Source organism: Hemicordylus capensis, chromosome 2 (assembly GCF_027244095.1).
Source record: "Hemicordylus capensis ecotype Gifberg chromosome 2, rHemCap1.1.pri, whole genome shotgun sequence".
In the NCBI taxonomy this organism is placed as follows: Eukaryota; Metazoa; Chordata; class Lepidosauria; order Squamata; family Cordylidae; genus Hemicordylus; species Hemicordylus capensis.
The window spans coordinates 366,296,800-366,320,760 of record NC_069658.1 but is presented as its reverse complement, the minus strand read 5'-3'; the positions used below and the strand labels follow the sequence as shown (position 1 = coordinate 366,320,760).

Below are 23,961 nucleotides of genomic sequence, written 5' to 3'. Positions count from 1 at the left end.
CTGTTTGAAATGTGGTAGTATTTATACCTATTCTGATGATTAATATGGCTCTTAAAAGTCTCCATTGATAGTCTATTCTGCAACCCTGAACTTGTTTATTTTCTTTGACTCAAGGTGATACTGATATGGTTACAGGTGGACCTCCCTATTTATTTGCCTAATTAACACCCAACCTCATTATCCACAGATACAAAAGGGTTAAAAGTCATGTATCTGCAGTTCCTCAGTGGCCAGAAATTACAGTGGGTATAGGAAAGAATCACCCCCTTTGATAGACCTTAAATTCTGGTTCCCTTACATCCTGAAATGAAAACACAAAGAAAATTCCCTTCACCAGCTGTACTTATCCAATGCAACCTATAAATAACATCCAACTGAAAAACATCACAATTACAGTCCAGAAAAAGTGTCAGAAATAAAAAACAAGAATTACTGAGATTGAAAAAGGATCACCCCCTCAATGTCAATATTTTGTTGAACCACCTTTTGCTTTAAGAACAGCCTTGAGTCTGTTGGGATACTTCTCTATCAACCTTGCACATCTAGACGGAGCAATATTTGCCCACTCCTCCATACAGAACTGTTCAAGTTCGGTCACATTGGATGGTAGGTGTTGGTGGACTGCTATCTTCAAATCTCTCCACAGATTTTCTATGGGATTTAGGTCTGGGCTCTGACTGGGCCACATGAGGACGTTCACTTTTTTCTCCTTCAGCCACTGTGTGGTCAATTTTGCTGTGTTCTTCGGATCGTTGTCATGTTGAAAGGTGAATCTTCTGCCCATCCTCAACTGTCTGGCAGAGGGTAGCAGGTTTTCTTCGAGAATCTGACGGTATTTTGCCCCATCCATTTTTCCTTCTACCCCAACGAGAGCCCCAGTCCCCAAGGCAGAGAAACACCCCCACAACAGGATGCTGCCACCTCCATGCTTCACTGTAGGTATGGTGTGTTGTGGATGGTGAGCTGCGTTGGATTTACACCAGGTGTACTGTTTGGTGTTGAGGCCAAATAGTTCAATCTTGGTCTCATCTGACCATAAGACCTTTTTCCATTTGGCATCAGAATCTTCAAGGTGCCTTCTGGCAAAGCTCAAACGAGCTTGAGAAGTGGCTTTCTCCTTGCGACCCTCCCGAACAAGCCACATCTGTGCAGCGCTCGTGAAATTGTTGTCACATGCACAGAACAACCACTCTTTGCCATGAAGTCCTTTAACTCCTTCAGAGTGGCCATTGGCCTCTTGGTAACCTCTCTTACCAGTTTCCTCCTTGCTCTTCCATCCAGTTTGGAGGGCCGACCGGATCCAGGGAGGATAGCAGTCCACCAACACCTACCATCCAATGTGACCGAACTTGAACAGTTCTGTATGGAGGAGTGGGCAAATATTGCTCCGTCTAGATGTGCAAGGTTGATAGAGAAGTATCCCAACAGACTCAAGGCTGTTATTAAAGCAAAAGGTGGTTCAACAGAATATTGACATTGGGGGGGGTGATCCTTTTTCAATCTCAGTAATTCTTGTTTTTTATTTCTGACACTTTTTCTGGACTGTAATTGTGATGTTTTTCAGTTGGATGTTATAGGTTGCATTGGATAAGTACAGCTGGTGAAGGGAATTTTCTTTGTGTTTTCATTTCAGGATGTAAGGGAACCAGAATTTAAGGTCTATCAAAGGGGGTGATTCTTTCCTATACCCACTGTACCTCAGAGGTTATTTACGGCCTCTGTTTTGTAAAGAGGAGCCATTTTATGGCTAATTTGTTTTTTGTTTTTTTAACTCATTTCTTCCCATGACCGCTTGTGGGAAAATGGGGAATTTGGGATTGGGGGGGGGGATTCCTGGACAGCTGGAGACCCATGGAGCATGGTAGGGCACCCCCCACCATTTTCCAGCTCCCAGGAACTTAAGCCGCTCCCCCATCCCATTGATTTTAATGCCCTGTTATCCGTGGCTCTGCTATCTGTGGTTCCCCACAGAACGGAACCCCCACATATAACAGAGTTCACCCATACAAGAGGACCTCATTATCTCCAGGGGTTCTGTTTCTGCCTATTACCATGCATAACAAAACCCTGGATAATGAGGCATTGAGTCCATGGGATCTGGGTTTAGGTTCCCAGATTTTATTTTTTTTTAAGCAAGATGGCACCAAAAACATGTAAATAGGCTAAATAAAGTGCCCTACCATGCTCTGTGGGCCTTCAGGAGTCCAAGGATGCCCCCTACCCACAGTCCCAAATTAGTGAAATTCCATGAAAGATTATGGTGGTTTCATTTTAACAAACAAGCCACAAAATGGCTCTTCTCCACAAAATGGCAGCCGGAAAGCTCAGAGGTCATTTCCAGCTACACGACCCATGGATATGTGGAATTAACATGTTTCTTGCTGGTTCCCGCCCCCCCCCCCCCCACACACACACATATGCCAAGGTCAGGTGTCAGTTACCTGACTGTGGATACGTGGAACCGTGGATGCTGGATCCATATATAGTGAGAATTTACTGTATATAGCTTGAGGATAATTTTTGAGAATGGTTTCAGTGCTGTCCCTTCCAACATCAAGAGTGCTTATCATTTTTGTATATTGTGTGAATCTAAGTGATTTAGTCTAGTCCTCGGCTGTGTGGGGCCTTCTTTGTGAGCTCGTGGAATGCAGATTTGATCTAAATTGAGGAAATGTTGTCCCTGTATTCTGTAAACACAACTTTCCAGGGTGAATTTTTTATAGATTTCCCATTAATGTGATACTTTTTTCTTTTGTCCTTCAGAGAGCTCATTAAATATGAGTTTTTCCCCGAAGCCACGAGAACAGAAGATGACTTGAAAAAATATACAAAGTACCCCTGGGGAAGAGACATTTATACTCTAGAAGGTAAGACTCTGGAGAGCTAGAAAAGAACTATGTATATACTTCTCAAGAAAACTATTCGTTTTGTCGAGAAGTTAGATACTGAGTTAGCAAAAAAATGTACCTTCTGACTTTTCACTTGGAAATAAACTAGTATGAAAGTGTATATAGCTGTAGACACTTAAACCCTATCCAGATGTTATGCTGTATATGCATACAGATGTCTGTACACATGTACATGTTCTTGTGTGAGTGACTATACATGTGTTCATTTTTAAAATGAACATGGCTACAAGTCTGCCTAAATGCAGATAGGAAGTGTACTACCATACTGTTGTGGAATGTAACATGAATATCTACATGTTTACAGATCTGTACATACTTACACTTGTACACAGTATGTGTGTTGAACGTAACATGTGACTAAGGCTTTAGAGAGAGATGCATTGTCTGTCAGAAGAGAGATTTTGGTGTGGGTGCAAAAATAACTTGGAGTTACACAAGTGTTGTGTGTTGACTCCCTAAAGAAGCTTTCTTTAGTACTCTGCAGGTAATTGACAAGAAATAGGTTTTATGCATGTGGAGGAAGGAATCATGATCATTCGTCCCATTTCCTCTGTATTCCCAGGCGCTACAAGTTTTAGAGGTGATGCCTGCATAGTGGCCTAACAAGAAAGCTATACAAATGCAGGGTACTAATTGCCTAATGGGAGCTTTCATGTGCAGGCCATATAATGGCCTATAATGTGTGGACGTTGGGTGTGCAAGGGGGAAGAGCCACTGGGTACAATCACTGACTCCCCCCACCCCATGAGAACATTTTCCAATCAAGCATCTGCCTGGGGCTTTTGTTTTTTGTACAGGCATGTTCATAAGGATTTTAATGCAATTGTGGATGAGGAAAGAGGATTACAGCTAAAAAGGAAGCACATTTAGGTCCTTATTTTCTCTGATTGTTACTATTGTAGGTGTTGTTGATGGTGCCCCCTACTCCATGATTACTGATTTCCCTTGGTTGAGGTCACTCAGAACAGCAGAGCCTAATGGCTATGCCAGATACGACTTTGAGGATGATGAAAAAAGTAAGTGGATGTAAATCTTATTTTTTAATAGAGAGTGGCTTACATGATGCACAGTGTTGTGGAGGTGTAACGATCTGTCCCAGGGCTGCTGCGGACTCCTAAACAACCTTTGCCGCCCCTCTGAATGAGTGGATGTCCAAACAATGCTGCCACTGTTTTCCCCAGTCACCTCCATGGGGAGAACTACAGTAGCTGCTTGCTCAGCCGCTTGTTCATTGTGAGGCTCATGGGGTGACTTTGCTGCTGTGTAGTTTTAGGTTAAGATATCTTTGTGTACAAGGGAACTTGCTGACTCTTGAATGAGTTCTGTTAATATCTTTTGGCAGCCGAAGTGGTGATTTTATGTCAGTGTTCTGTGATTTGTATCAGCTTTACATGTTTAGATAGTACATTGATTAGTGTTCCAGTTCAAATTTAAGTCTTGTTTTTAGCATCTGATGGCTGCTTTGGGTGCCAGTGTTTCAGAGAATGTGCATATAAATATTGCTTTATTTAAAAAAAAAAAAAAGTAAAATTTTACTTTGCCATATTTCCTGAAAGTAATGGGAAAGGGTTTTTTGGTAGTTTGAAAGAGGGAAATAAAATCAAAACGACAAAGAGTAGTATAAGGCAGTAGCAGTATTTGCTGGGACCAAAGTTGAGGACCATTATACAGCTTGCTTGCGACATCTGCTTTAAATTAAGGGAAGGATTTTTTAAAGCCAATAATATGGACAGGTAGGCTGGTTTTTTCAATGGAATTTCTGTATTTTAAAATCTCTCTGTATTAACATAGATCTGAATGTTTGATTGATATGACCAAGAATAAAGTTTGTTATTTACTTTAAATCCCCAGTGTATAATCCAGTGGGAATTCCTCTTGCTACTGTTCTTCCTTTTTATATTTTTAGCTACAATTTATGCTCCCCGGAGGAAAGGACAGTTGTCAGCAGACATCTGCATGGAAACAATTGGCGAGGAGATCTCTGAGCTCCGTCAGATGAAGAAAGGAGTATTTCAGCGGGTGGTAGCTATCTTCATCCATTACTGCGATGTTAATGGGGAGCCAGTAGAGGATGATTACATCTGAATGGATCAGGCTTCCAGCCTTTCCTACCTTTTGACTGGCCTTGCCAGCAAAGAAAACAAGTGGGTTCCTTCCACTGTTTTAGTGCACTGAGGAGTCTTGGAACTTGTGTGCTTCGCTATTGCCCCAATGCCTACTGGAATAGCGTTTGTAGTTCATGTATAATGAAAAGTTGCGTTGTATGCTGAGGACTCTGCATCGGAAAAGAATCTTCCTAAAGTTGACTTTATTTCATATGTTTATATAATGACATTTAATTTAAGTTCCATTTTAATGAAGGCAACTAATTATGGCAAGGGAGAAAAAGTTTGTATTTCTTAGCCCATATGATTCATAGCAGTATTTTTGTTTGCCACAAGCAAAGCCCCACATGCTATGTTCAGGAGTCTTTTTTAATCTGTGCCTTCAGTCCGAGTAAATCTGTTGAACAGTCTTTGAGTCATGTGCGTTTTTCAAAGGGAACTAAATTGGATGAACTTAAGCAGTGAAGAATGACAGAAGTGGGAAGAGCAGCCATGCAAGTGACCTATTTAAAAAAAAAACAGCCAATGATTTATTCTTTATATAAATAAAGAATGCAAATTAAGACCAATCAGATTTCAGAATTTAATATAAAGTGTGTACAAGCTTAATAAAAAGCAATACATTTAAAAATAAGTTGTCACTGTTTCTTCTTTCTGGAGTATAGTGTCCTCTAAAAAATATGCAAGTACATTATGAAAAATTCTAGAGATGTTCACAAAATGATTTGGCGCATCTAATAGGCAGCCATGAGCATCCCGCCATCATGCGCAGGCTGCTGGGTATTGCCTTGCGGCCACGCACAGACTTTTGAGCAGTGGAGCAGCAGGTAAGGAACTGCTTCATGCTTAAACGTACTGCTCCCTGCCGAAATGTTCATGCACATCCCTAAACCATTCAAGATAAAGTCGGTCCACTTGTTTTCCATGTGGGGCTGCTCATGTTACTTCTGCCTGAATTCACAGTTATCCTTTTGTTTTCACAAGTCTGATCTGCACAGTGCTTGTTAGAGGACTCTGTTCCTAGGATTGTGAAGTCATAATCATGAATAGCTAATAAAAGATAAATTAAGATTGGGATATATAGATTAAATAATGGCAATCACCATGTAGTAGCTTTTTCTATCTAAAACCACAGCAGTGAAATAAATTTAGTAGCATTGGATGCCAGCAATTATTACACAGTTTCTTGGTTTGGTAATAGATCATATAGTTGGGATACTTGGTTCAGGTGAGTCATGTTAATTTGCTACACTGAATCCATTTAACACCTCAACTGATTTAATTCGTATTTTTATGTTCATGGCTATGAGCAATTTTTTTATCAACTGTATTGGCTAGGTGTGTGTGTTGCTATAAATGAAAACCAAAAAAAGTGTGATGGGAAATGCATTTCTATCCCATTGTTGTGCTATTCTGTGAATAAAAGTAATTTGGGATGTTGTAATCCCAGAAGATGGATATTATAGTATAGTACATCTCTTTTTGTCTCAATAGCATTGAGATATCCAAAATGCTTCTGTAATCACATATTTGCGTAGACAAGAATGCTAGTGATAAGGAGTTATATATTGTGCTAGTGATAAGGAGTTATATATTGACAAAGGAGTTTTTAAATAATCAAGGTTCAAATAAAAAGGTCCAGTGGCTAATGATTGAATATTTTTTTTTAGCAGATAGAAACAGCGAATGATTTGACTTCCATCATGTTTTCCCATTATTTGTGTCTCTAGAGAGCTCTTCTCTCTGCTTTGGGTGACAGTCTGAAGTAATAACTATATTTTATACATTAATTAGTGTAACTAAATGGTAGGAGTGAAGGGCATACACTCAAGGTTGTGCATTCTCTGGCGTTACAGGATTCAGTACTTAAGGAAACTACTTGCATTTTTTTTTAAACTAAAGCAAATAAGTGTGTAAGCATTAGATGATAGGGATGTGCACAGAACTGGTACGGCGCTCCTTTTCTGGCATGGGGAAAGAACAGTGGGGTGGGGGCTGGCAGGTAGGCAGTGCCTCCCCTGCCCCTTTCACGGAACCCCACCCTTCCAGGAGTGCACGAAACTGGTTCCATGCACATCCCTTTTAGGTGAGTGTATGAATACATACATAGGGGTCTCGTCCCTGCACACGACTCCATTTTTGCTATAACTTGCACACTGGGGGAAAAGGGTAAATGGCAACTTCCAGATGAGGAAGCAGGTTTTTATTTCTTGGACCTGAGACACTATTATAAGACATTACTGGTGTAGTACCCATGCCTCTCAAGTCCCAAAGTAGCCTATAAGTAAGTGAACCTCATATTAAGAATGCTCAATGACTCATATTAAGAATGCTCAATGACAATTGGGGCCAGTCTATTTGCCAAGGCAGGTCATGAATATCCCCAGAATAATTGCTGCTAGACACATGTTTAGAATTAGGATAGCAGCTTGCCTTTGATCCCTACTTGCATGAGAAGCTTACAACTTGGAAAAGTGTGATGTTAAAGATTGAGAGCGAAAAGGTTTCGCTGATATGAATGAGCTGAGAGAGAGTAGTTCTTCATTAAACTGCCTAAAACTTTGATTATTAGTTGTGAAGTCTTGAATCCCTTCAGGTTGCATGCAGTGTTCCCTCTAACAGGGATTCCCAGATGTTGTTGACTACAACTCCCAGAATCCCCAGCTATATTGACTTTTGCTTGGGGGTTCTGGGAGTTGTAGTCAACAACATTTGGGAATCCCTGTTAGAGGGAACACTGGTTGCATGTAATGTGTTCCAAAAGGTCTACTGACAGTACCTTTAACCCAAAGGTCTACTTTGTGAGACTGGACTAGCAGTTCTTAGCACAACCGAGACACTTGTACAGTAGCTCCCTTCTGACCCCATTACCATGAGGGGATGGCTCAGATTTTGCTGTCCTGCTGTCTCTCTGCTTATTCTTAGTCACAGGTATTTTGCTTAGAACTGCTGATTTTATTATGCCAGTCACCTGGCGTATGGGGAGAGTGATACGAACAGCCCTGCTGGATCAGGCACAAGACCCATCTAGTCCAGCATCTTGTTTCACACAGAAGCCCACCCGATGCCTCTGGGGAGCCCACAGGAAAGAGGTATGTGCATGCCCTCTCTCCTGCTTTTGCTCCCCTGCTACTGGTATTAAGAGGCATCGTGCCTCTGAGGCTGGAGGTGGCCCACAGCCAACAGACTAGTAGCCATTGATAGACCTGTCCACCATGAATCGGTCTAAGCCCCTTTTAAAGCCATCCAAGCTGGTGGTCATCACTACATCCCATGGCAAAGAATTCCATAGATTAATTATGCACTGTGTGGAAAAAGTGCTTCCTCCTGTCAGTCCTAAATTTCTTGACCTTCAGTTTCATGGGGTGACCCCTGGTTCTAGTGTTGTGAGAGAGGGAGAAAAATTTCTCTCTATCCATCCTCTCCACTCCATGCATAATTTTAAGTAGAGCAAAGCAGGGGAGTTTAAATGGTTTATTCAAGTTCTAGAGATAAAAACACAGAATTTTTTTTCATTTATCTTAATTCTAATTAATCTAACCTAATCTATTCACACATACTTTATCCATATGGCTGACATGAGGGAAATTACTCAAAGTAGCTTGGTCATATATACAATAGAAATTTAGTGTACAAGATGTAATGGGTGCTAAGTAGAAGTATGCAAAGAGTACAAGGCATGCCCAGGACATGCAGTTATCCAGACCATCATTTAAAACGTATATGATGTGCAGGCGTCCTTTGTGCCTAAAGCCCCAGTTCAGGCTGAGACTTTGCAGAGAGGGGAGCTCTGTTTGCGAGCTCCTCTCCTTTTAGAATTGTGGGGCCCTGATCGGCCCGACTGACGCGGGCCTTCTTATGGTGAGGACTCGGGCGGGCGGGCGGCGGCGGTTGTAGTTTTTGCCAATTTGGCCCCTAATCAGGTCGCCCCCTGTGGCTACCTTGGCCCGAAATAGGGCCTTGTGTTGGGCAGTTGGGTGGTCGGCGGCGGCGGCAGTAGTTTGGGCCAATTTGGCCCCTAATCCGGGGGCGGGGGGGCAGCTGGTGTCCTGCCGCCCCAATTAATCTAGAGATTACGGCGAAAGAGCAGGAAAGCGGCGGGAGGGGTAAGTAAGCCCTCCCGCCGCTCTTAAAGAAGCCCCCCCCACCCGAACCGAACCGCCCAGGTCTGGACTGGTCCGGAGGCTTTTTAAATGGCCTCTGGACCGGTCCAGGCCCATCTCTAGCGAAAACCCAACAAGTTGCTTCCAAGTAGAATTGAAATTATCAATTAATACCAAGGGGGCAAATCCAGATTGGGAAAAGACTAATTTCAGCCAAAATGCAAAAATTTATTTCCAATATTCTGCTTCCAGAGAGCCAAGGCCCACCTCATGCCTAATGACAGCATTAGGAACACATCTAGGAAGCTGTAATATAGATCTAATGAATTTAGTTTGGATAACTTCCAGAGTGACAAAATTACCAAAAGGGCCAAGCTGAAACCATATAATAATTGTGGATAAACCTTGGCGCGAAATAATTTAAGAGCAGCTGGAATATAAAGTGCCCCCTTTGTAATATAGAAAGATCTAATTGAATGCGCTGAAGATTGAGTGTTCTGCACAATGTAATTTCAGTGTGCCTGACAATGGCCCGAAAAATGAAAGACCACACCAAGGTACTTAAAGAGTTTGACTTGTTCCAAGTGATGACCATTCATTCACCATATAGGGAGTTTGGGGGCACTTGGCAAAAACTAACACTTTAGTTTTTTGATAGTTTACTTCGATAAGCTCTTCGATAAGCTCTTACTTCGATTAGCACAGTAGGAGCTAAGCAATGAAAGGGCCCGTCTCAAGCCTACAGCTGTCAGGGACATAAGGACCATATCATCGGCATACATCAAAATGGTGAGATGTTTATGTGCCAGTTTGGGAGAATGGATCGAGGGGATATTCATGATAGAAACAGTAGACAGACAGACAGATTAAATAAAATAGGGGCCAGAATACAGCCCTGCCTCACCCCTGAAGTGGGAACTTCAGCCAAGACTTGGCCCCGTGCACCCAAACGGACCCTTAAACGGGAGTTCTCATGTAGCTATAAATCAGCAATAATAGGTGTTTATCCAGAGATAACTCATGCAGTTTTGCCCATAGTCTATCTCTGGAGATCGAATCAAAAGCAGCTTTCAGGTCTATGAATGCCGCATATAGGGCAGAGCCTGGCTTGCTGGAGTATTTCTCTACTAGATGCTGTAATATGAATGCTTGCTCCGAAGTGGACTGCCCTTGGCAAAAGCCCACTTGTTCAGGAGCAAGAACATTATGAGCTTCCACCCAGTCAATAAGCTTAGCGAAGAGGTGTGTCTAGCATATAATTTTGCAATAATGCTTCGTAAACCTATGGGTCTATAATTTGATGGATCAGTTCGACACCCTTTTTTATAGATGGGGACTATTGCTACGCCCCAGTCTGAGAGGACTTTGGCAGTACTCCCTATGAATGTAAACAGGGAAGCTAGGACAGACACCCACCAATCCAAATTTTGGCATATAATCTCAATGTTAGTACAATCACTTCCCGGGGCTTTCGCAGGTTTGACTTGTTTGAAGATGTAATAGGTGCTAAGTAGAAGTATGCAAAGAGCACAAGGCATACCCAGGACATGCAGTTACCCTCCCAGACCATCATTTAGAACATATATGATGTGCAGTTGCCCTATGGCTGGGCTGCACAACATCAACTCTCCCAGTTGTTTTTGGACTACCACTCCCATTGTCCCCAGCCATATTGACCAGTAGTCTGGGATGGTTGAAATTGTAGTCCAACATCTACAGGAATGTCAAAGTTGTGCAGCCCTGCCCTTTGGTCTTCCAGTTCAGAAGTGAGGTACTTGCTAAAAGTAACTCTTCTCTTTATTCAATAGTGATACAAGATAAGCAATATAATAGTAATAATCCATTAACACATCCAATTCTTTTCTATATAGCAAAGTATCAGCCTCTTTTTACTGCAACAGCAATTCTTAGGCTTTTCCAAGCAAAATATATGCTTGCACAGTATCTTGAACCTTCTTGTTCCAATGCATTAGGAAAATACTCAGTTTCTCAAAGCAGATGTTCACTTGCCTGCCTTTAGCCCTAATGATAGTTAATGTAATCCCATATAGATCACTTCCACACCCTCCAGAAACCAAGCTGTAGAGATGTGCCCGAACCAGCATTTAAAAACCAGGCAAGCAGGTCCTTACCTGCTCTGCTGCCACCCTACCACTATATTTCTGGGTGTGGTGCTCACTTTCCAAAAAGCCTCAAAATAATGCAGCACTGCTCCCAGCAACCTGTGCACAGCATCTGTGCACACATGGCTGCCAGAAAGCACTGCAACTGCGCGTCGCCTTTTGGAAAATGAGTGCCATGCCCAGAAAAGCAGTGGGGCAGTGGAGAGCAGGTATGGACCTGGTTTTTAAAGGAACCAATCTCTGCCCTGCTGAAACAGTTTGGATGCAGGTGCCTAAACTGGTTTGGCGCTTCCCTAATGAACCAATTCAGGCACATCCCTACCAGGCTGTGAACAAAGTTGTTCCATTGTGAGCCCTTCGGGGTTCTGATGGATAAATAAGCCATCTTATTTATTTATTATTTCTCTGTGTAAACCGCCCCGAGCCATTTGTGGAAGGGCAGTATAGACATCGAATAAATACATTAAATAAATAATAAAATCTATATCTTAAAGGGCTTGCTGCTCTTAAAAGGTAGATGATCATCTTTATATCCTCAAGAAGAACTTCTAGATTTCCAGTAAAATATAAAATGAATCCAGGAGGTCAAGAATCATTTCCCCAAAATGCATGGTCTTAGGACAAATCCAGTAAATATGAAATATCTGTTCGTAGTTTGACACATCTAGATGGACTGGAATTCACTTTGAGGAACTGAACATTCTCCCTTTTGCAGAAAGGTTGCAGTGATATGGTTCCTAAAGCAATATGCTGCACTAATTGCAAACTGACATATATTAAGGGTTTGAAATTCATAGATTTGCCATTGATTGACATACTGCCTGCATGTTCAATAGCACATGATGAACATGCAGTAATATCAGAAGATACTTACCTGTTGGTCTTTATTTACAGAACTTTCTGTTTAGACTAAATACCATTTCAGTCTTCCTACATTTTCTATGTTCGTTTACAAAGCAAATGCATGGGGAAAAATTAGAAAATGCATCATTATTTTTGTATACTGCTTTTCAACCAAAAGTTTCCTGTGGTTTACACAGAAAAAAGAATAAGATAGTTGCATGTCTCAAATGGGTTTATGCACACATACGCACAGTAGACATCAGCAAGTAGCACTGGAGAGATGCTGTCCTTGGGTTGGAAAGGAACAGTGGATTTTTGAGGTGATCCATGTATCCTCACAACCTGCATTCTGCAAATGCACAGTAAGCCCCACAGAAGAATTCCAAGCTCTTGGAAATGAGGTGCTCTTCGGTTTCACCAGTTTGCGCATGAGAGCACCTTCTTCTTCTTGACCGCTGTTACATTGTGAAAGATTTGCTCTGTTCCCATTCCTGTAAGAAGAAAACATTGTGCTTCATTATTCTGGCTTTGACTACAGACAGTTTTCTCTGTTCTGACTTCATTCTCTATCAGTGACTTTTCTGGCTTTGAACTATGGTCTGTTTTCTGTTTTCTCTGTCGCCCTAGGTTTTGACATATGTTCTAATGGTAGCTTTAAAGTGTGCCTCCTATAGGGGAACACTACCTTCCTTTTGACAGGCACACTGAGTGCCTAATTTGCTTTGGGGGGAAACAATGTGCAGTCCTGCAAGATTTGTTTGGCTTTCTCAAAACAAACGAGAGAGCAGGAAACTACATCTCCAGGCTGCACTATATGAAACCACACTCCGAACCCCAGCTCCATAACCAAGGTCACCACTTCCATCAACATTGATGGTATCAATATCGACTGACCATTTCCCCTTGGGCTCGAGGGAGACTTTGGGGGATTTGTCCAAATCTGGATCCCAAACTCCTTCCCCTGGATGTAGGACAAGGAGACTCAGCTTTCAAAAAAAACCAGAGCCACTAAGTAAGGACGATGGATGCAGACACCATTAAAAAAAAATGAATCGCAAGAAAGGACTCACCAGGCTCATTGAGCTCCAAGCACTGCCATCTATCAATGTTGTCAACACCTCAACTCAACCATCGACATTGGCAGCAATGTTGGCATTGAAAGTGTCTCAGCACACCCCTTTGCCATCGGCACAAGGGGACCATTGGAGCGTAACAGCACTCTGCAGTCTACCAAGCCCTTGACATAGAGAACATTGCCGATGTTGACACCAGCTGCCGACATCAGGTTGACCTTGACACTTCTTTTGCCTCCCTATTGAGAAATCACTTGACAGTGATGGCTACAACACCACAGACGATAGTCGGACTGACTTAAATTTCCATGACGACATTGCCAAAATCAGTGACACTGTCACCACTCAGAACAGACTTTTCATTGGACATGTCTCCTGTTCATATCATCCGTTTAGACTCCAGTAAGGGAAGAAACTTCTTTTCTAAAGAGGCATCCACAACTTTGCAAGAAAAAACCTCCTCTGATGGGATCCACTACCACCACCCCATCAGGCTCTACTTCCCAGGGTTTTTCTCTACATGGACTAGATAATGAAGATCCTAAATCTGTCCCAGTTCCTAAAACCCCTTCAGCATCCTCAGTAAGGGGGTCAACTCATTCTCTTTCCTACCCCTGGAGAGAAAGATACAATCACTCTGCTCCACATTATTCCTCCATGTCTTGTCCTATGGACTTACTGGAGATCTCCAGGAGCCCTGGACTCATCTACATGAGAGGTCTCTGACAATACAGAGATCCTTACTATCATACATTGCCTGAACTACCATATAATTGTGATGACTATAGAATGTAGAAATCAATTAAACTTAGGGGAGATCTTGCAAAAAAAAGACCTGCCAGGGAGAGAGGACTTGCACCATTCTACAACTTACTCTTCCTTCAAAAGGCCAAGGATTCCAGATGCAGCTTCTGATAAGGAAATCACTCATCTCTCATTTCTACTCCTCACACTTACCCTGATCTAGAGATTGTCCACTACTCTCCAGCACTGGAGAAATCACCATACAGACGAGAGGAGCACTCTGAAGGTGAAAATGAGTCTAGCTTGTCTTCCAAATGGGAATCCATTCAGTCAGAGAATCCATCAGACCCTTCCACATATGAGACTATAGCGAATCCTTCCTCCAGTTTGCCTCCACAGAAGACCAAATCTTACAGAAAACAAGTGACATGGCAAAGGAATTGGGATTTGAACTGAAAGCTCCAACATAAGGAGTCAAGGACCCAGTTTATGACTTCATGGCCAGTTCGTCAGCATCTCTTCCGATGCTACCAGTTCTAGCCAACTCTGCCAAAGTATCTTGGGATTACACCATTGGCCTCCACAGCAACATCTAAGCATCTATAGAATCCCAAAGGACTCCTGCCCTTTCCTCTTCAAGCATCCTTCTCCAAATTTGCTGGAGGTTGAATAGCAATAGCAATAGCACTTACATTTATATACCGCTCTATAGCCGGAGCTCTCTAAGCGGTTTACAATGATTTTAGCATATTGCCCCCAACATTCTGGGTACTCATTTTACCGACCTCGGAAGGATGGAAGGCTGAGTCAACCTTGAGCCCCTGGTCAGGATCGAACTTGTAACCTTCTGGTTACAGGGCGGCAGTTTTACCACTGTGCCACCAGGGATGAATGGGATGTTAGCAGGTCAGGCAAGACACACTCAGCCCCAGTAGATAAGGAAGGGAGGAAACTGGACACTATGGGATGACAATTTTATTCTACATCTAGTTTAGCCATTAAAATTGCCAACTACATGACCTGCATGGCTAAATACCACTACTCTGTCTGGGATAATCTCAAAGAAGATATGAAAGATATTCCAGATGAGTTCCATGACAAATTTAAAGCAGTCCTCAACAAATCTGCTGATATCACTAGCCAGCATTTCAAGCACAGCCAAACACCTAACCGAGACAGAGTCCTGTACAATCGTGGGGGCTGTCTCCCTTAGTCATACTTGGCTACAGTCAACATCCCTTCAAAATGACATGAAAGATAAAATTGATAACCTGCTATTTGAGGAGGAAGGCTTGTTCAGCACACAGACTGATGAAAGACTGGAAAGGTCCTACCACACGGTGAGGACTTTCACTTTGAACCTTCAACAGCAGATTTAGTCTCAAAAGTACAAGCTCTACAGCAGGCAAAAATATTAATTTATATAATCTGACAAAAGAGATTACAAAAGGTATTTGAAATACAACCTGAAGAGACCATACAACCCAAAACAAAGACAGCAGCAAAGAGCGAAACCACAAGACCCAACTGGAAGAAATTGGTCCTAACACCACAAAAATGAATTCAGTTCATTTGTAGCAGTTTTGCACTCAGAGACAAAGAGAACATATTTTCCAGAGGACAGGAGACAGTTGATCATAGAACTGATCTCCTCCTTCACTCTTAACCTGACACAAAAACAACCCGAGCCCTGCAAAGACTGCTAGGTCTAATGGCCTCATGCTCATCTACCGTGACTCACTCAAAATTCCAAATGCACAGGCTCCAAAGCTGGCTTCTATCAGTATTCAGACCGAATTCCAACAGCCAGAACATGTGGCTGACTCTTCCACCACCTGTGCTATGATCCTTGCAGTGGTGGACCAGGATGGACTCCCTCTCCGTGGGTGTGCCCTTAGAGCTTCCAACCCCATCACTCACAGTGACAACAGATGCCTCCCTACAGGGCTGGGGAGCCCACTGTGGAGGGTTCCATGCCCAAGGCAAATGGACACTGCAACAACAATCCCTGCACATAAACCTTCTGGAACTACTGGCGCTACATGCCCTAAAATCCTCCCTACCCCTGTTGAAAAATCAAGTGGTTGAGTTGTCTAGGTTCTCCTAGACAACACAACAGCAATTGCCTACATCAACCACCAAGGTGGTACAATCCACTGGTCCCTCTGTAACGTAGCACTATAGTTGCGGGAATGGTGCGTAAACTACCATGTGCACCCAATTGCTCTACACTTCAAGGGCACAGACAACATGCTGGCAGATGCCCTGAACATGGACTTAAACCTCTCCCAGCAGCACTAGTTGGAGATAAATCTGGAGGTTCTTTGAAACATCTCTCAGACCTGGGAAACCCCACCAATTGACCTGTTTGCAACACGGGACAACAATAAATTCAAACTCTTCTCCTCCAGGGAAGAACTTCATGGGAAATGATTTCCAGATGCCCCAGATGAAACACTTGTACTACCTGTTCCCTCCCTCCCAAGATCATGAACAAAATACTGCAAGAAAGGACTCGGTGCATTCTACTCACCCCTTGGTGGCCCAGGCAGCCATGGTTTCCCATCCTTCTATGTCTGTTTCAGGGTCAAGCCAACGTCTTCCACACTGCTAAAATCTTCTGTCACAGGGGCCAGGCCACTTCTTCCATTCCAATCTCCAGGTATTGAACCTAACAGTTTGGAGGCTCAACTATTAGATGTGAATGAAAGAAAGGAGTCAACCAGAAGGAACTATACATGCAAATGGAAGTGATTCACACAATATGCTACATCCAAAGGATTTGATCCTTACAATGCTTCAGTCCATCAAATCCTTTTACACTCGAGAAGTCTAAAACAATTGGGACTTTCAGAAACTTCTATCAAAGTTCACATAGCCACACTCTCTGGGCTGGGATGGACGAACTGTGTTCTCCCAACCCAATTCAAAGAGATCCCTTAAAGGAATAAATAACCTGTTCCCAACAGTCAGGGAGCCCATCGAAACTTGGAGTCTTTCATAAGTTTTAACCTAACAGAGGCGCCGTTCGAACCTCTCACCTCTACTTCCCTGAAGTCCCTATGTCCAAAGGCTGCGTTCTTGGTTGCATTACATTGGCGAGGCGTGTCAGCAAGCTAACAGCTCTTTGGGCTGACTCCCCTTACACTATATTCTACCCAAATTCTATTTTGAGGACAGATCCATCGTTCATATCAAAAGTAGTCTCTGAATTCCATCTAAACTAGGACATTGTATCACCTACATTCTTAAACCCTTCTCCTCCTCCTGAAAAAATTCATGCACTTCTAGGATGTCAGGAGATCTCTTTTATCTATAATATTAATCCTCATAGACCTGCCCATGGGGATGTGTCCCAGCAACCCAGCGGATTGGCTGGGCAGTGGAAGCTTTCCAGATTGGCTGGGCGACAGAGGCTTGCAGGAGGCCGTTGGCTGCTGCTGGGGGAAGCGGCGGCGGTCAGGAGGAGGGCCCAGCCACTCCAAGGAATCAGGCAGCGGTGGAGGTGGCAGGAGGGAACGGGCAGGGAGGTGGCAACAGGGAGGCGGCACGCTCAGCTCCAGTGACGAGGCGGCAGCGGTTTGGGGCCTGGCCGCAGTGGCGAGTCGGGGGGCAAACTGGGCGGTGGGGGGGGGGGCCATGGCTGCTGGGCCAGCCAGAAAGCCAGGCATGCCAGCGTGGGGTGTGTGTGACCCAAATAGCGCACAGATTATCTGTGTGGGGTTGGCTAGTACTACATGAATAGTATTTCATTTAGGACAGAGCGGTTCAAACAGACCAATAAACTGTTTGTGTCTTATAAAGGAGAGACCGAAAGACAACCTATTTCAAGACAGAGACTGTCACTCTGGCTTGTAGAGCTTGTCTTCATGTGTTATCACCAGCAGGGGATAAAGCGCCTCTCACAGGTCAAAGCACATTCTACTAGGACTATGGCCACATCAGCGGCCCGCATGTTGGGCATCATCAAGAAAGCCATCTGCAAAGGAGAATTGCCCTTCATCAAGCATTCTGTGGACAACCCTCAGCTCTCCAGAAGCTAACTTTGGTTGGGCGGTCTTAAAACAGGTGCTCTCACTGTGTCCTCGCATCCACTATCATCTCAGTGAGCTCGCTATTTGTGAGGGAACATGGATCATCTCAAAGATTCTGTTACAGGTTGCTTACCTGTAACAGGTGATCTTTCTGGTGATCCATGTTCACTCACAACACCCAGCCGGCCTACCCCACTGCTAAGATACTTCCACAGTATTACCTGACTCTGTGTGTCCACATTCTTCACTCATCGCAGTGGCTGATCAAGAGCTGAGGAGAAGGTGCTCTCCTGCCGAAAATAACTGGTGCGCCATGTGCATGATTCAGCAGAACCGAACTGCACCTCATGGAACTTGGAATTCTTTCACGGGGCTTACTGGGCAGGTGCAGAACATAAGTTGTGAGTGAATATAGATCACAAGAAAGATCATCTCTTGCAGGTAAGAATCTGTTTCTATCTTTCCTGCTAGAAATGAAACCACCATTTAAAAAGATGTCTCTTTGCCAAGTTGCCAGGGATATCCGTTTACCTAGGAAAGACATTTTATTTCATTGACTCCTATAACCCCTCTCAAAGTACATTTGTACTTTCCTCTCCCCACTTTCCTTTATATTTCTCCTTTGAATATTTATATATGCTGAAAGTCTTTGTTGCTATACATTATTATTAAAAATGAAAAGAGATTTTGGAAGTGTAGGTATTGTCTAGTGAATCTTGGATTCACCCACACACACCTCTGTGTGTAGGTTAGCAGGATCTCCAGATGGTCAGCCTTCACAGTACTCTTTCTTTCCTCCTCCCACAAGAAGCAAATATATAAAGATGTGATTAACCTTAAGGATCTATATCAGAGGCTGAAACATTATGCTTGATGCAGAATTTAGATTACCTTTGTGCAGAACTTTGATTTTAAAAACCAACAAAACAGAATGCTCCCAGCTGTGGGGGAAAATTGGGTCCATCTGAGACTTTTAGGTTAGTCTTGGGTCAAAAGCAGAAGCGTGTTTGTTTTCTTCTTCCTATAGGAACCGGTATTCAGTTCTGTGATAGTTGTGAGAAGCTGGATTCCGGAGTCCTTCTCAATGTTCCCTCTAAGGCGTGTGCATGTGCGCCCACTCACAAGTTTTTGGATGTCTGCTCAGTTAATATTAGATCCTGCTCAGGTTGAATCAGGAAAGCCCCATTCTGAATGCACATGCACACACACACTGCCTTGATACTACTGCCCAGAACAAAACTCATTCCACACACAGATGAACAAAATTAGAGAGAAAACTGGTCCAAACTGGCATGATAATTATAAGGGTTTCCTCTTCTCACTCAGCAATTCTTTCCATGATTGTTATGAACACAATTGGTTAAAGCACTGTTTGGAAGAACACCCATCCTGGTGCTATAAAAAAGGGGAATCTAGGGATTCCAACTTCTGAATGCAATAATCCAATTGCTGAAGACCATTTATCAGCACTAATAGTGCTGATTTGAAATCAGTTAGATGATCATATAACTGATTTCAAATTATCAAGGAAATTCAAGCCCCAGTCGACAAGGCATGCAATTTGTCGCTCTTACTGATTGGTTTACTTTTTAAAGTTCTGTTTAATACTCATGACTATGGTAGTGAACTTTCTACATTCCAACCACAGAGTGATATCTAACACATTTTCACATTCCTATGTTTGAAAGCCTATTAGATCTCTTCCTTGCACACACAAGTATCTCAAGCAACAAATATCAGTATTTTCTTTATCTGGATGCTGAGCTCCACCACCAATTGCATATTAAATTCCAAAAGAAAGAAGAGAATTACCTGTCAGAGCACTGTCATACTCAACCACTAGATGTAGCTGCTTTATAAAGCTTAATAGTCTAAAAATAAAAGAAGTTTCTGCTACTGACACAATAATTCTGATTTTTATTTTTTTTAAAAATAGAAATAATAAAGTACTAAAATTATCTAAAGGATCACCTTTCCCCCCTGGACCTATAAGATAAACATGATCTTTGTCAAAACAGCTTGACTGTTACACCTCTCCCTGTCTCCTTTACAGGCATATAAAAATTTCTAATGTTACTGCTGATGTAAGTTGGGCTGATTTAGATTTCTCAAATATTGACTGGTAGGTGCTTGGGTTGTGCATTTTTAGCACAACATTTATTGATTGATTCCATCCATGGAAGTAGCTGCTGTGAATTCACTAGTAAAAACTATTGCTTCCAGTCATCCATAGAGTGAGAAGCAAGCAAGGAAACCTCTGTTTAAATGTTAAATTTGTGTTACTTTTGATTATTTCATTCACATATAATGCTCAGGGATTAGTAGAGATTGTATTCTGTTTCATGCCCTGTAGTTTTGAAGTTTAGTCAATAAAAGTTGCCTTTCCTTCCAAACATTTTTAGCTATTCCATACTATAGTTCCCTAATAATGAGCTGTGGTTATTTTATATTAAATTTGCTATTTCAGCATCTACCTATGGAATGTCCGTGTGTTTTACACCAGGACATCTCCTTCTGAAATGCTTCACTGGCATGGCTCTGAGTCGTAGAAATATCAGAAAGTTGATAAAGTAATATGCTGTGTTTAGGGAAAGTGACATCTTCAGGAAGGAGCCCCAAAGAACTTCAGTAGCTTTGGTTTATAATTTTTACTATGCACATACTTATAAATTGGGGTATCCTTCCTATATATATATTCATGTTTCTGTTAACTATAATCTGTTCATATATCCTGCCCAATTTGAGCTAGAATTTAATTTTTTAATTACTATTTTAACTTGGGTATTAGTGCTTGTTTTCTTCAGTTTTTATTTGATTCTAGGAGTGTTAGTTGTACACAGCAAAAAGGTGGGGGAAATAAAAAAGCATAATCAGTAGAGTAGTATTCTGCAAGGTCGCCCCCAAGATAGGCGAAACAAATCAGAACTGATAAATTGTATCAATTATATAATTGATACAATTTATATCTATCTATCTATCTATCTATCTATCTATCTATCTATCTATCTATCTATCTATCTATCTATCTATATTAGCCATTATATATAACAGCTACACTGTTGCACAATTCCATTTGTGCAATTTTTGTGCTTTTGTAACTGTGCAAACATTATGTTCCACCATGTGCATAGATTACACAGTATGTCAGCCACTATCTCCTCTGATCTCCAGAATCCTTTTATCAATGTATCAATAAATTAATTAGACTAAGGAGGTTATAGCCTGACTGACTGAATGGATTAAACAAAATACTGTGGGTATAGAGGTGTAGATAAAGACTATCAGCCATCTAAATGTAGAATGCAAAAGGTTTGGTATAAGAAGCTGGCAGTGGTGTAGCAAGGTTGGAGTGGGCCTAGGGGGAGAAAATGAAGATGGGCTCCCTGTCGTTTTGATTCCCCGCCTTCCCCATATATTTTTTGCAGAAAAACTGTAAGGACATGAAGAAAACAAGATTCCTAGCATGCCCTTTCTTTCCCTTCTGTGCATATATTACACCCTCTTCATATATTTTATTTTAACATTTATATCCCGCACTTCCTCCAAGGAGCCCAGACCAATGTACATGGTTGTTTGTCCTCACAACAACCCTGTGAGGTAGGTTAGGCTAAGATGGACGTGACTGGCCCAGAGTCACCCAGTGAGTTTCATGGCTGAATGGGGATTTGAACTCAGGTCTCCCCAGTCCTGGTCTAACACACTCTCTATGTATACAATTCTGAGAACTTGTCTGGTTGAAAAACAATTGAATATATATTTAACCACCACAGACCAGCCGATAAATTGCACACCACTCGCTCTCTTACTTTCTGCTTCCCTTCCCATGTAGAGGAAAACAACTCATTGCAAGTTCCGAGGGGAAGATCACATGGGCCAGGACTTACTGGGAAGAAATAAATCTACACTCAGAACACTTCAGAAACAACAAAACCCAGTACCCCATGGGTTAGCAACCCATGGGGGTGGTTGGCACCCTCTTTGCATTAGACCACCACTCACTCTGGGCCACCCCAGCACCCCACAAATGGCTTTAAGGTTTTTTTCCATAGCGAAGAATCGAGGTTTCAGCAGCCCCATAACTGCACTTGGGGGGTGCTGGGGTGGCCCAGAGCGAAGGTGCCAACCACCTCTATGGGTTGCTAACTCATGTGGTACTGGGTTTTGTTGTTTCTGAAGTGTTCTGAGTGTAGATTCTTTGGTAGCATATAAGATTTTCAATGACAAACTATGAATCCACTCTCATTGCTAACCTTAAAGAAACATAAACTTCAAAAATCATTTTAAAATCAGCCCTTTGCCCAATTCCTTTCAAATAATTCTGATAGCTACCTGCCCCCCCCCCTTGGGCACTACCACCCACCACACTCTGCTCTTGGACACCCCTTTCCCCCTGACGTGAAGCTATACATCTGCTGTGCTTCTTTATACATCTGCTGTGCTTCTTTATTTGCTGTGAGCTATACATCTCCATGCTTCTTTATGGAGAAAAACCTTAAAGTCGCGTAAACTTCAAAAATAATTTAAAAATCAGCCTTTTGCCCAATTCCTTTCAAATAATTCTGATAGCTTCCTTGCCCACCTTGGGAACTACCACCCACCACACTCCACTCTAGGACACCCCTTTCTCCCCGACGTGAAGCTATACATTTGTTGCAATCCTCATTATTCTCTATGAGTAATTCCAAAATAATTTTAAAATTCACCAATAATCAGAGGAGTGTCCGATTGCCTTGGAACTTTGTGGATAGTAGGCACCCCTGGTTCTCTACCACCTACCCCACTTTTGTGGCCCTAGGTGCTCCACAATAGGGGATATGGGCTGGTTCAGGTCCTATTATACCCTATGAGAAAAATAATTTAAAATATTTCAAATATTCATAAAAAATCATAGGGGTGTCTGATTGCTTCCGGGTTTGCATGGTTGTTGGCACCCATGGGTGCTCCATAATAAGGAATAATGGGCTGGTTGGAGTACGAGTGTCCAATTGCTTTGGGGTTTGGGTGGCAGGTACCCCTGGGTGCCAGCTACCATCCTACCAATTTTGGGGTGTCTGAAACAGTTTGAACCGGTTTGAATCGGTTCAAACCGGTTCAAATTCGAACCAAACCAGGGGGAGGTTCGAGCAAAACCAAAACTGAACCACCCCTCCTGGTTCGAATTCGAACCGAACCAGGCGAACCGGTTTTGTGCACATCCCTATTATAAAGGCCCTAGAGGCACCAAATTTGGGTGATGGGTAGGTCCCCATGGATGCCACCTACCACCCAAATTTCAGGGCAGTGGGACACTTGGTTGATTTTTAATGATCTTTTTTGCAGTTTTTGCTTATTTTGTATATTTCTGCTATAGGGAATAATGGGGATTCGAAGTTGCCATATCCTAACCCTAACATGGGTTCCCAGCTTTGATTTCTTTATGCTCTAGCTTTTGTTGAAGGGGAGTTATGGAGCAAAATTTGCAATTTTTTCAAGCGTTTGGATTCTTTGGGGTATAATATCTTTTCCTCATAATGAATCCCTATGATGCACACCTTCATTTCTTCTGTTCATTTTGATGGTCATTGGACAGTGCCAACTGCCATGTGTCAACTGCGCTCTCTCTCTCTCTCTCTCACTCTCTCTCTCCCTCTCTCTCTGACTGGTGTACTCAGTTCAATTTTTAGGGTGGGTTGTTGGGTTTTTTGAAGTATTTAGATTCATTGGTGTCTTCATTACAAACCTTCATTTCTTCTGTTCATTTTGACCCCATTGCTTTGAGGGTGAGGGTGGAGAATTAGTGGCATCCCATGTGTCAATTATTTCCCAACCAGCAAGCCACTGGGTACTCAGTTTATATTTTAGGAATTTTTGAGGAGTTTAGATTATTTGGTGTGTAATGAATCCTCATGGGGAGGCATTATGAGGAAAGGTTATTAGACACCAAAGAATCTAAACACTTTTAAAAATTCCTAAAACATAAGCAACTGAGTAGTATCCCACTGCCTTGCATGTGGGAGGGGGGGTGTATTTGGCACATGGCAGTTGACA

At 42.5% G+C, this 23,961-nt stretch overlaps 1 protein-coding gene across 6 annotated transcripts in view; it reads left to right on the top strand.

The window, feature by feature from the left end:
• FBXO38 (F-box protein 38) overlaps positions 1 to 6,472 on the top strand; it is a 52,736-nt gene extending 46,264 nt beyond the window's left edge. For all 6 annotated transcript variants that reach the window (XM_053300398.1, XM_053300393.1, XM_053300396.1 and 3 more), the window contains exons 20-22: positions 2,764 to 2,867; positions 3,812 to 3,925; positions 4,816 to 6,472. In XM_053300398.1, the coding sequence (XP_053156373.1) occupies positions 2,764 to 2,867; positions 3,812 to 3,925; positions 4,816 to 4,994 (397 nt within the window). In that variant the 3' untranslated portion in view covers positions 4,995 to 6,472. The remainder of the gene's footprint in view (positions 1 to 2,763; positions 2,868 to 3,811; positions 3,926 to 4,815) is intronic.
• Positions 6,473 to 23,961: the final 17,489 nt, after the last annotated feature.